The sequence below is a fragment of the Dermacentor albipictus genome, chromosome 4 (genome assembly GCF_038994185.2).
Source record: "Dermacentor albipictus isolate Rhodes 1998 colony chromosome 4, USDA_Dalb.pri_finalv2, whole genome shotgun sequence".
Classification (NCBI taxonomy): Eukaryota; Metazoa; Arthropoda; class Arachnida; order Ixodida; family Ixodidae; genus Dermacentor; species Dermacentor albipictus.
Genome location: NC_091824.1, coordinates 88,889,663 through 88,903,493, shown reverse-complemented (window position 1 = coordinate 88,903,493; position 13,831 = coordinate 88,889,663). Strand labels below are relative to the sequence as shown.

Here is a 13,831-nt window from a genome sequence, read left to right as displayed (position 1 = left end):
CATTAAAACCACCGCTGATTCGCAACACCACTTTGAAGTAGTGCGGAGGGATAGGGGGCTCCCTCGGGTGCTTGGGACGTCGCGCCGGGTTAGGCCTAACAACGACTCCGGCCGTGCTCGCCTTCTCGCGGGGCGAACTTGTCGCCGACGTGCCAGCTGTGGAAGGCGACGATTCCCGAGCCATTTCTGATGGTCATAGTTTTTTTGCACAATGGAGCAAGCTGTGGTAGAAAACGAACGCACGAGCAGTGGCACTTGAGCGTTTGCGCGTTCGACGCGGAGAATGTTTGAAGAGTCCTTTTTAAAAAAGTTGTACGAAACATTTTTTAAAGACCCCCTCTCCTACGCTTTTGCCTGGGGACCTCTTTGGGTCCCACGTGTGGCAAGGGCAGCTCAAGGGTGCATTACAGACCCCCAAGTCCACCGGGGTATGTGCATTGAGCTTGAACACCTTCTGCACGATCAGGATTGGCCCACATGATCTGTTTTTGTCACTATCTCGGACACTCTTTTTCACAGATCCTAGCCATAGACAGCTTCGCTCTAAAAACTTGCATTGTTTTGGTCGCCATTAAATTGTGTCTGATCGGTCCCAAGACTAAAATTTTGGATCAAGGTATTTAAGACAAAAATTAAATGAAATACGGCAGAAAACTTGAGAAATGGTAAACATTGCTCCATATCGAGGCATGCACATTCCACTGGATTTACACACATCAATATACGCAATACAGCGCTTTTACTAATATGATCTATTCATCCGTATTTCGGACAGTTGTAAGGCCGCATTCTTTAACGCAAAAAAAAATGCATGTAGGCGGGATGCAGGCTTTCCTTTCTATCGAATTTGGTTAAAGCTTTTGCAGTCGTCATGAAGTAACCATAAACCAGTTTAAGAATGGTGAGCAAAAAACGAAAAGAAATCTGACCAGAAAAAAAAAAAATGACCATTCCACTCTGTGAAAAGGGAATGTAAGCGAAAGCTGACGACAGTCAAATCCCTCAAACGAAAAGCAAAATGCTTTCCCGGCCATTCCATCTTTACAGAAGGTTGTCATTTTTTGTGTTGCGAGTCTGGCGTCGCTGCTCGTTCGGAGGTGTCCGGGCGCGCTATTGCCATTTTTTTTTTTCAGCATGGCGGGAATGTTCTTCGTCGGTGGAAATTTCGCGCCGGCGCCGTTTACATTCTCGTTGCTTTCCCCTCCAGCGCTCCTCGTACGCATGTTCATCGGGTGTACGAACTATATGTGTCGGCCCTATTGATAACGCAGCTGTTTTTAGCGCAGATACCTCTCCTACTTATATACTGCGATAACCTTGATGTCACGCAATTGTTCACGGCAAGTGTTCTGATCTGCTCCGCATTTTGACATCTGCGCCGCCGCACTGCACCCGTATGGGTTTGTTAGAAATTGCTAAGGCCGTTTCTGTTGCCGGACGCCGAAAAGAACTACGGAAGGTTGGTCATATAGAGCTTTCGCTGTAAAATCTACAACAACTAAACCTAACAGCGCTTGCACAAAGAAGTACTTGTACTCAACACGCAGTCCACCCATATACGTCGACCCATACGAGTTGAGTTACAGAGGATGACTTCTTTGCCACGATTGTTTCTGTCCGCTCTCTTGCTTTAGCGAGGAGCCAACCGGACACTTCATCTGGTTAGCCTCCCTGCCTTTTACTTCTTGTTTTCATTCCTTCCTTCTCTTGCTTTAGCGTCAGGTTCATGTAACTACTGCTTATGTCACAGACAAGTACGCATGACGCCACTGCGATAATTGTACCCAAATTGTGGGTGTGTGTCCTGTCATAAAGCTGCAATTTCGGAAACTGCCATACCCTCCCGCAGCCACCTGCTGTTGAGCGTAGCGGGTAACTTACTTGGAACGTAGCGTTGTCGCATGGGCCTTGAGCGCCCGCCCACTGGAAGGCACGGTACAGAGGTCATCTGCATCGCTCACGGTGGCTGTAGCCAGCTGGGTTCATAATGAAGCGAGGACAAATGCGCGGCGTTTCTGTATTTATTGTGTGCCTCGGCGCATTCTGCTGCATCTGAGCGCTACGAAAAGAGCGTCGAATGGCAAAGGTATACTACGCGTGGTGCTACAGCGGCAAATAGTTTGATAAAGTACGCAGTATCTTTTAGTAATGATTAGTCTAAGGCTGATGCCATTCACGTGCTTACAACGGTTGCGATTATCTTTCCTGATCGGTCTCAACAAGGACTGCATTAATTACTTTACGATGACTTGAGCGTATGCTGGTATGGCGACGCTCGTTCTGCCACGTTTTCCAATTTCGCCCAAGACATAGTTTTTCAAGTGACGTCATGGACGCAGCTCTCACTGCGCTAATACTCAAATCTGGTGGCCACAACGACGTCAATTCAATGCTTTATCACGCGTACAATGCTTTGCTGAACAGACGATGACTGTTTTTGGCCGGTTTATCACTGTTATCGTTTTGGCGTTCGACGCAACATGGGACTATCGTGCTGTCATGCTGTCACGTTTCTTGATTACACTCGTCGACGTGCTATTACCCAAAGATAGCGGCCGTGATGACGTGATCTCGAGTAATGCTTCACGATGGATGCAGGTATCTGAGCAAACGTTTCGTTCGAATGTGGGTGATATTCACGCTTGTCTAGTATTTAATATACAAACATCTTCGTATATTACGTGTCACAGAAAAAAACATATAAGCTGGCTCTTCAAAAGTTGGTTTTGTTTATTGGCACTGCACGGAAATAAACAGCACGCATCATGTCCGCGCTTGTTTCATATTTATTGATGTATCATGTCACACATCGTTGTATGCCATGGCCACTCTCGACATAAAAAGAACATGGGCACACAAATTCTGATTAGAAGATAATATAACATCAGCATACGATTCTCAGATGATGTCGGGTTAACAAATTCTGTATATAGCTTCCAAACGGAAGTCTAGAGTATACTTTTATGAGGAGAGCTAACGTGCAATCATAGGTACAGGCAAAAAAAAAAATTGCCACATGCCTCTAGCGTTTACAACCAACGTACTTGTACGTTTATCAAAAGAAATCTATTGCGAAAGTTATTATGAGAAGAAAATTTGGATTTTGAACACTAAATGCTAGAAAGACGACATTCTGCTTTACATAAACAGGAAGTACTGAAGCTGTTTATATCATGTACCACGTCGAAAAGATAAGCGTAGTCACTACGCCTTAAAGATTGTCTGCTACGGAAAGGTAAACCTAATTGACGGTGATGGAAAGTGTGACGGGTTGATACCATTAGAAAATTTATGGGCGTACTGAGGGTTCGATTTCCGCAGTAGAAATGTATTTGGAGATGCGTCGGAGAGACCTCTGGCCGAAATTAATTGACCCGATGACGGGGATGAGAAGCCTCGTTATGCAAAAAAATAAAAATAATCAGACAATCATGACAACATTAGAAAGGAACGAGGTAAATATTGTTGCTAACAAAGCGGAATTTCATAACTGCATCATCTAAGTAGCATAGGTACGTTTTCCACTTTGAGAGCACGCAAAAGTTTTTTTTTTTTCAAATGCTCAAATCTTGCGAGGGTGTTGCAAAGCCCGAAAGGCATGACGCGAAATTCATACACGCCATCTGGCGTGACAAAGGCCGTTTTAGGTCGTTCGTCTGGTCACATGGGGATTTACCAATAGCCGCTGCGTAAGTCGACAGAAGAGAACAACTCCGCTCCTTGCCGACAGTCAAAAACGTCGTCAATTCTCAGCAAATGGTTAACATCTTTGCGGGGGATTTTTTTAAGTCGACGGTAATCGACACAGAAACGAATAAATCCACCCTACTTTCTTACACGAACAACTGGTGATGACCAAGGGGATATTCGAAGGCTGGATGACGCACGCGCTTGAACATATCGGCTACTTGGTCATTGATAACACGGCGAGCTGTCGCGGACACACGGTATGGCCTTTGTCGCAGTGGCGTTTTGGTATTTTGGTACCCGTGTCGATGCGGGGACAAACAGATGGCGTGCTGCCCAAGGAAACATGGTGGTAGTCGAAAGAATAACGGAACTTGTTGAGAAGACGTATAAGATGGGGGAGTTGGGAAACAGTAAAAGTGTCGGCGATGGAGCTATTTAGAACATCGGTCGAAGTCGGCTCTTCCGCGGGCTTAGGTCATTCCGTCAGCCGCATAAGTGGGGATGTAACCAGTTGTCATATCAGTGAAGGCCGCAGGGACGCAGCCAGCGCATACCCCACGAAGCAAAGTGAAGGCACACGGCAATCGATTAGATACGGGCAGTTTGATGATGACATCACAAACTTCTAAAAGAGCAAAAGGCGGCGGGGAACACTTGCGGCGAACGAAGATAGGAGATGGCGTAAAAACGGCGCTTGTATCAGCGACTATGTGGTAGGACACCGTCGCAAGGGCAGAGGAGTGCCGTGGTATTGCAACGTCTTCTGCAACAAGTGCTTCAGTTTCACAAGCGTCAAGAAACGGAGCTTCACAAAGCATTTGAAATTCCACTTCAGCACCAGAACAGTCGATTACGCCCTTATTAGCGGAAAGAAAATGCCAACCCAAAATGAAATCGCGGGAACAAGAATTCAGCACCAATACAGTAATATAATATACAGGATTCTTCATTTAGTTGTCAACGTGACGCTTCGTTTTACTTGAGCAAAATCCAGAGTCGACGAAGGCAGGGCGCAATATTGTGAAAGGACATTGACCGTCGCATCGAAGTGAATTGCGCTGTTGACCCGCAGCCGTCCAGTCACAAACCATAACACTCACGCACGTGGCCAAGCCCGATATCTGTCGTCACCAGAGGACAACATCTTCAAGTAGCGCTCGAAGCAAATATCACTGGTGATAGCGTCAATGCGCGTGCCGTTACTTTATCTCATGTGCAGTCAACATGAGCCGCCTTGAGACGCAAGAAAGTCAGATAAGATTACGAAGCGACGCTCTAGTGTCACCTATGCCGAACTACTAATAGGTTTCTGGAATTTCTCGGCGAGGCGAATCTGTGCACTTTGGAAATTCGCACCATATTAACAGAAAGTAAATATATTATGGAGTTTTATGTGCCAAAATCACGATTTAGTAATGAGGCACGCCGAGTGGGGGTCTCCGGAATAATTTGGACCACCTGGGGTTCTTTAACGTGCACCTAAGTCTAAGTCGACGGGTGTTTTAGCATTTTGCCTCAATCGAAATGCGGCCGTCGTGGCCGGGATTCGATACTGCGACCTCGTACTTGCTGCCCAACACCAAGGCGGGTTCCCACTATTCTGAAAGAGTCACTCTAAATTATAGGCATGTAATAGATAACCATGAATTCCAGTCGGCATATGGTAGTTGCTGGGCTAGTTGATGCAGATAGACTGGTTTGGCCAGCCTAGCGTTGAGCAGGGACTATAGAAAAGAAAAAGACCAGCGCGATAACAGAGCGGTGTTCTTGTTTGATTTTTGTCATTCATCCGTAACGTTATACTGGTTGACCCAGTCTGGAAATAAAAGACGAGTCATCATATGAAAGCCTATTAGTAGCATTAGAAACAGCCGCTGAAGGCGGAAATATATGCCTAATAATAGAGGATGCCAGTCATGGTATTCGCAGATGGCCCCTTACTTCATCGTTCAAAGGCTGCGAAAAAAAATTCCCTGTCGTCATAAGGCGGTGAAGACGTAACAGGTGCTGAAGTCTTAAACCGTCTGATATGACGTAAATACAGTTTGAGTTTGTTAACTCGTCAACAACAGCAAAACAACAACAACACACGAGACAAGCAAGAGCACCAAGGCTTGCCCATGCCACGGCTGCGCATTTAACGTGAATCACAAGAGGAGTGGCGCCGCTTGTGGTTCGAAGTGGACAGTGAGGTGTCAGTGACGATGAAAATGAAAAAAAAGGAGGAGGGGACGACAAAGTACGCCGCACAGCTGATCGGACTGTCTCGCCAGAGAAAAAGTCGAGGGCCACGGGAGGCATATCATATCGCCAGACGTCTGGTTGCTGCAATGTCCTCGCGGAGGGCTTAACGTTCGCGCCTTGTTTTTAATATGGCATTTTTGTGCTTTTTGCCAGACACAGTGGCGGTGATATTGATAATGACGTCAGTGCACCATGCGATACAGAGAAGCGTGAAAATCTGTCTGCGACAGCGTGACCTGCTTAATAAATAACTCGGTTTATTATACTGTTGCTTCTTTAGTGTGCGAGAAAATATTCATAAAAAATGACAATGTTGTTCCAGGCCTCTTAGAGGCACGCAATATGTACGAGAAGGGTGCATGCGCGCTTCTGTGCGGTCCTGATAAAACATAATAAACGCATAAATATTGGTGTTTTGCGATAGCTCAAGCAATGTGAATTGAATTTCTTCGAATAAAGAAAAGAGACAAAGCGGTCAAATTTTAGGAGCCATTACAAGAGCATGTTTCCCTTAATACATCAAATTAAGGAAAAAAACGAAAATGTTAGACAACCTTGTAATTAAATGCTTCCTACCGTGCATCCCTCTCCAACTCTACAACGAAAACATCGGCACCGCGATACAAGAAAAATACAATGAAAGAGGGTTTAAAGCGGGCACAATTACTAAACAAATTTTAAGTTTTTAAACGATATGACTTCGTTCTGTCGAATATTACAAAACCAATTGTTTTTGCTTTCTTTTATTATGCTGGGCTGCCACGCGGCATACTTGACGAATCAAGTTAAATTTAAACAAGGAGGACTGAGATAAAACCGGGACTTATTTCCCAAAGTGGTGTTGCGTAATGCGAGGTCATCGGAAATGTGTACCGGTTTTGTCGACTCTATATACTGAACCGGTTGCCTTTAACAGAATTGTCTTTAACGTGGAGTTACAAATCTTAAAGCGGTGTCTAAATTATCGTACTTTTCAGTTTGTCTATTCTACAACGTAAGCTGTTATGGGCTCAGTCTAATAGCCGTTTCGGCTAGTGATGGTGTCGTTTGCGCCGCCGCCGCCGCCGCCGCCGATATGCACGCCGATATGTGCCCATTTTGCGTTGCATTTGCATATTATTACACGAGGTGGAACGCTATCTTGTAGATGCACATGTAGCGGTATACAATGCAGGTAAAGAAGGTTTTGAGGAAGAAGTTTAAGGCGATGTATACAAGAATGCGAAAAAAAAACTATATATATAAATATACCCGCCGTGGTTGCTCAGTGGCTATGGTGTTGAGCTGCTGAGCACGAGGTCGCGGGATCGAATCCCGGCCACGCCGGCCGCATTTCGATGGGGGCGAAATGCGAAAACACCCGTGTGCTTAGATTTAGGTGCACGTTAAAGAACCCCAGGTTGTAAAAATTTCCGGAGTCCTCCACTACGGCGTGCCTCATAATCAGAAAGTGGTTTTGGCACGTAAAACCCCAAATATTATATATATATATATATATATATATATATATATATATATATATATATATATATATATATAATGTGCAGAGGATCAAATCAAACTTGCTAGTTGTCTAAGTATGCGCCGCATTTTAAAGGCAATGGGAATACATCATCATCATCATTAACATCGTATCGTGCGACTTGCCTTGCAATTTGCTGTGCGCGCCGCGTTGCGTCGATAGGCACAAAACTTTGCATTGCAGATCCGGTATATGCCACCAGGGGTCCAGACATGTAGCAGTTGCATATAGCAGTGGCATGCTGCATGTAGCTGGACCTGCTTAACCCAAGCAGGCTCGTTGACTATTTGTCACCACCTAATTTCTAAGGGGATGCCAATAAACCATCATGGTCATCATCGTCATCATCAGCAACGTACCGTGACGTGTGCCCCACGTGGTCTGGATACGTGTGCTTACTATTCGGTACACGTTATGGCGCTTCCCCGCAAGGTACGAACCCCTGCTGAAGAAGCGAATCGTAGTGGTACGCGCGCTGCTGCAACTAGGCAACGCCAGGCTTAGCAGACCGCTGTGCAAAGAGTAGTACAAGCGCAAGCACAAGCCGAAGCTCGCCGTCGATGCCGGGCGGACAGTTCAGATCGTTCTCATGAAAATGACACAATGAAACTTCATGACACAATGAAACCTTTTAGTGCGCGGAGCCGAAAATGGGGCTCCTATGGAGCCGCTCCTCCGGCTTACGCTGTGACTGTGTTGCTTGTGCCGCGCAGGCCTGTCACGTTTTTAAACAATATTACACAAAATAAATGTTGCGCGCCTGTCGCCCTCGACAGTAGGTGGAAATTTGTTCTTGCTAAATGTAGACAACTTCATTCAAAGTGTCAGCGGCTGCCTGGGATGATGAGTTTTGTTTTTCAGTTTTATTTGAATGAAGTTCGTAATAGTTAACGTTTGTGTTTGAGTAGTATATCAACAGGCGTCATAATGCCAGCTGAAGCTAACAAGAGACGTCTTCCACGTTATGTGCATCGAAACAAAATAACGACTGTCGGATACTGGATGCTTAACGTTGCGATAGAATAACTGTATGGCAGTCACCTCTCATAAATTAACGAGGCCCCGGACGGCGCCCCTGAAAACATTCTGTGCGCAGCTGCCACGCATGCTTTATGCGTTTTTTAGACAGCACATTTCGCAGTATTAAGGGTCCCAATACGCTCCATATTTACAGATGATAGCCTATGACGCATAGCCTCCATGCAACTACCGTGCTACACAGTTTTCTTATTAAAAATTTGTGTGCATGTATTTTGCGGTGCTGTCTAACCAGTTTGCCGTATAGCTTAAATGCTGACATTTTGTAGCTGCAATACTTACGACTTTTCGAATGTAAAGTGGGGTGAGGGCTATATGTTTCTACTTTTTTTATTCATGATGAAGCCCCGTTTTTGAATTCTGTTACTTCCATGTACTGAGGGTACTGTTAACTAATAGAGAACACCTTACGATGCTTGCTTTCAGTAATTTGGATTACTTAACTTCCTGCGTCTTCCAATATCTCACTTGGTTTGAAAAACTAAGTGAGATTATCACAATATATATAGTTATAATAATATGTAATTATATTATATAATTAAAACATATATATAGTTATAAGCTTTGTGGTGGACTCGAGAAAAGCAAAGTTGCTTGATCTGATACGGGAATTTGTTTAGAAGAAGCTTCCGCGTGTTTGCAGCACATTGCAACAAGGAAAGGCAATGTCAAAATACAAAGACGTGCAAACTAATGTCTTGACAGTAGTGCAGTATGACCAGAATGCACATTTTCTGCACACATATTCTAACAGGCTAAAAAAGAATAGGGTAATGAAGGAGGAATTTGTTCGCTGTAGCGCTTATGGGGCTATATATTTATATTAATGGCCGATGTTACTGTTGTGTAGAAAGCAATGAAATCGTTTAAGCAGCAGCGATGCCGATTTCAATGTGGGAGTTCTGTAGTTAGGCCTTTTACCTCCTGTGTTTCAGAATGTATAATGCACAATAAATGCCAGATTTTTCCCCCCAAATCAAATATCTATAGCTGTCGCGTTTACAACGGAACGTCAGAGTTCTGGAGTCAAAGTTAAAGCCCCATTATCGAATTCTATGAACAGGAGAACACTTCGTTTCACTTCGTTGAAAAGGCAAGCTTGAAAAACTTAATGTGCCCTGAGATTTTTTCATTTGCTACTACGTTTTAAGCTGCACCTCCTACGGCTGCGGCCACTGCTGCGGCCACTACCGCGGTCCTCCAAGTCCTGGAGAGTTCGTAAAGGATGCTCGCTTTAATACAATACCGTGGATGCTTCAGAATACTACAGAGGGACATAAAAATAATAGCTATTTGTGAACGTTAATGTGAATATTCGTCTTAGTCTTCCTTTGTCTAATTTCGCATCTGTGGATACTGTAGAATACTGAGATCGCACCGACTATACCGTGCATAACAGAGTCCTTTTACAGCGAAGCTAGTATATCGCTAGCTAGCTAGCTAGTATCACGCGCATAGTCAATTCAGCCGCCCGCCCGTCTGTCACCTGTACGCCGAAAACTTCTCCGGCGCAACCCCATGCGCGTGCGCGAGAAAAAAAAAAAGACGAAGAGAAGCGCACGATTGGCTGCGCTAATAGTGACGTCGTTGCTTTCCGTTGAAGCCGAGCGCGCGCACAGCAGTTTCCCTTCGGTTCCGATATGGGTAGATTACGCGTCATACGTACTTCTGAGGATCAGGCAGCACTCGATCAGTGACGTTGCGAGCAGAACCGAAAATGAGCTCGTCGACGCCATGCCGATGCTGCAGCTCCAGCACAAGAGCAGGCTAGTGCAGCCGAGTGCAAGTAGTAACTGCATACAGACGATGCGGCAGCTAACCAAGCCGTCGTTTAATGAACCGTCGGGATTAACTCAACGATACCGGAGCCGCTCGCTTCAGCTTCGCTGGTTAATCATCTGTACGGAGTTCTTGGGCAGCGATATTTTTATTACATGCAAACAAAACGTAATGATAAGTCGCGAATAATCGCGACCCACTATCTGGCAGCCTACCAAGCCGTTGTTTAATGAACAGTCGGGTTAGCCTAGTGATAAAAACTGGGAACGCACGTCTCAGCTTCACTGGTTAACCTTCTGTACGGAGTGCTTGGGTGGTGATTTTTTTATTTTTGATTCCAAGGTTATTTAAGTCAAACTAAAGCAGCCCTAGAATACTCCTATGTGTGTGTCATGCGTTGCGAGTGTTTCCAGGTAACTTCAGTTTCTGCTCTATTACGACATGTGCACTACGCCACTGATTCTGAAAACATCATTGATGGTGTTCGCCATACAGACACAAGTTCGGAAGCCAGTCGCGGAGAACAATAGAAAAAAAAAACAATAAGAAAAAAAGTCTTATGTTATGGGTTGCAAATGAGTTGCAAATGGCTGAATCGTGGGCAATTAGCTTCGTCTGTAGACCATCCAGCTAGCCTGTAGGTCAAGATGCTCTATGGCGCAAACAATGTTCCCGACGCAAGAGATGTTGGCGAGTGCGAAAGCCGTTTCATACTCCCATAAAATGAGAAAAAATTGGGGAGGCTCACCTTTTCCGAACTTGCAGTGGAAGCTATCGGGCGTGCATGAAGGTCTACGTTCCTCCTTTGAACCCATCGGCGCGATATTCGAGGCGAATATACGAGCGTGTCTTCTAGTGCAAGGGTAGAAATCCGCGGGAATGTAACCTTCTATCCCCAAGCACTTGCCTAAACCGGCCCGCGTTGCCTAAGATCTGAAGTAGCAACAGCAGAACGAGCAGCGGTGCCAAAGTCCACGGCTTCTCGGCTTCTATAACGCCTGTTGTTCACAGTCTGACCCTGCTACGTGCGCAGCAGTAAACGTTTTCCGCCAGTAAGGGTCACAGTGCTAAAGAGGTTCTATGACGGGGCTCTCCTGGAGCTTAAGACTCGCGCCATCCCGTCTTCTTCTCCCGTTCTCTCGTCCTCTCAAGGTTTCCTCCTCTGCCCCTATCTCATCGTTGCTTACGCGCGCGCTGTTGAGCGGGGGACACAAAAGACGCGAGAGGACAAGACCCAGTCGGCACGGAGAAGTTTTTGAAGTGGGCGACGATAACAGCCTGAAGAGGTAGCTAGCTAGGCTGTGGATTTCTGTTATCAGTTAGAAGACCGATCATCTCACCGGAGTGAGCGAACGGAGAAAGAGGGCTGTGAAGTTGGCGTCGATAGGCTTGACGCTCTGGTCCCTGCTCTCCGCTTTCCCATACCGGACGCATCTACGACAACGTGTTGCAGATATGCTTTTCGTTAAGTGGCTCGTTCTGTTGGGCACTTGCACTGATAAGCAGGGGCAGGAAGCAAGGGGGGCGAGGGGGAGGGGTGTGCGCATATGATCTCAAGTCACAGAAGCTGGCGCAGTAGTGCGCGTGACGTCTACGCCAAGCAGTGTCGTCAATAAGGAATTTTAGCAAACACGACCTGTTCATTACTGGCGGAACATCGACGTCGCATGTACCCATGGAGGCCAGCTACAGTATCTGTGCCGTTGCACACAATATATGTTCAGGTGCGACTAATGGCACAGGATGGGTGTTGTCTTCGAAATGTCCACAGTGGAATGTTGCGAAGCAATGTTTGAACGCGATTACCTTAGGAATATGACACTGAATAACATGACAACATATGACAATATTATGACACTGTATGCCTATCTAAAAAAGCTCTCTTGTGTGAAGATTGGGTTGACGTTATCTACCTGCCGATAAAACTACGATTAGCAAGTCTAGCTGCATAGACAAACATTTGCGCTATCACGGGACAATGTGCTTGTGTCGTTGAGAACCTTGATTCAATTTCTGGACAGTTTACAGACTTGACCTTAAAGAACTATCCCACTCAGATACTAAGTGTTGCATAATAAGCAAGTTTTCAAGGCCTTCAACCAAATTTGCAGCTAAACAATACCGAAATGTAAACTTAGAAGATGGTAGAGGTTATGCACTACACTACAAGGTATAAGTGAATGAATAGTGAATGTGCGCTAAGTGCAAGTGTGAAGAGACCGTTAGTCATCTTCTGTGCCACTGTTCTCGCTTCGATATTCAACGTGAGACTCTGCAGTGTGCCTTGAATAGATTGGATGACAGGCCATTTACGGAAGCGAAGATCTTGGGAGCCTGGCCTCACAGTTCATTAGCCCAGAAAGCAGTTCGAGCTCGTTTTGACTACCTGAAGGCGACAGTCTTGAGTGCCCGACTATAGACATCCTACACCTAAGTTCTCTCTCTCTCTTTCACTCCCCATTCCCCTCCCCACGTGTAGGGTAGCAAACTGGACTCAGTCTGGTTAACCTCCCTGCCTTTCCTTCCTCCCTTCTCTCTCTGAGTGAATAGCAGAAGTAAAGCTCTCCCGTGTCCCCACCGTAAAGATAGTCATCAGGCTAGAACATCTGGGCGTGAATCTTTACAAGGAGCTCTCTGAAAATTCGCTTCGTCTGCAATCCACCGAACACTGCTGAAAATGCATAGTGACCTAGCGTATGTCTGCCTACGATATACGAATGAAATTTATGTCAAGGTTACCACTGCACCATTTCTGCTAAAATCTTGGACAAAGACCACAATTCACGATCGACATTTAGTATTTTAGGATTTGGCATTGAAACGCCGATAGCTCGAACAAAGTAAAAATTGAAAAGCGCTTTTGATCCACATCTAACTTGACACTCAGCACTGTTAGTTCTCCATGTAGCAGTGGCTTTAATACCAATGTTCTCGGCCATGGTTCTTAAGCGCGCAGATGGACCTTGAATGTTTCGATATCAAGTGCGGTATTATACAAGTTAGATCGGAAAATAAAGCATACGTGTAGGTCTGAACGCTAGAACGCGAAAGTTAAGGCTGAGAAAATTGTGCAGGTTTATGAAGGATAAGTGCGCGTGACACGCTCTATTTTCTGCAAATTTTTATGCGAAGCATATTACGAGGGCTCAACCCAGCTCCTCAGGCGCGGCGGTGACCATGAAATCACGTGACACCGTGACGTCACGACAGAGGAGAAGTGGCTTTGGCTCAACTCTTGCAAGACGGGCTGGGTGGGAATCGAACCAGGGTCTCCGGAGTGTGGGACGGAGACGCTACCACTGAGCCACGAGTACAACGCTTCAAAGCGGTACAAAAGCGCCTCTAGTGAATGCGGTGTTGCCTTAGAAACGCGCTGTTTCTAAGGCGTGCGTCTCTTGCTCAGGCGCACATTTCGTTGCCGCGCCGAACGCTGCTTTGCTCGACGCTCACCGCGTCCAATGCGGGGCGCGTAGTCGCTGCCCTGTAGCCCATTGTCTTACACCCCTTGGCGGGTCGACGGGAACGCTGTCGCGTTCCACTCTTGAAGGCGAAGAAGTA

General features: G+C 45.9%; 1 protein-coding gene across 2 annotated transcripts in view; it reads right to left on the bottom strand.

Annotated features, from left to right (window-relative positions):
- LOC135901152 (facilitated trehalose transporter Tret1-like) overlaps positions 1-11,341 on the bottom strand; it is an 84,757-nt gene extending 73,416 nt beyond the window's left edge. The window contains exon 1 of one of the 2 annotated variants that reach the window (XM_065430808.2): positions 11,022-11,341. In XM_065430808.2, coding sequence (XP_065286880.1) covers positions 11,022-11,088 — 67 coding nt within the window. In that variant the 5' untranslated portion in view covers positions 11,089-11,341. Of the gene's footprint in view, positions 1-1,881; positions 2,090-11,021 lie in introns of those variants that run through there. The other variant, XM_065430807.2, reaches the window with a different exon arrangement.
- Between the last annotated feature and the right edge of the window lie 2,490 nt (positions 11,342-13,831).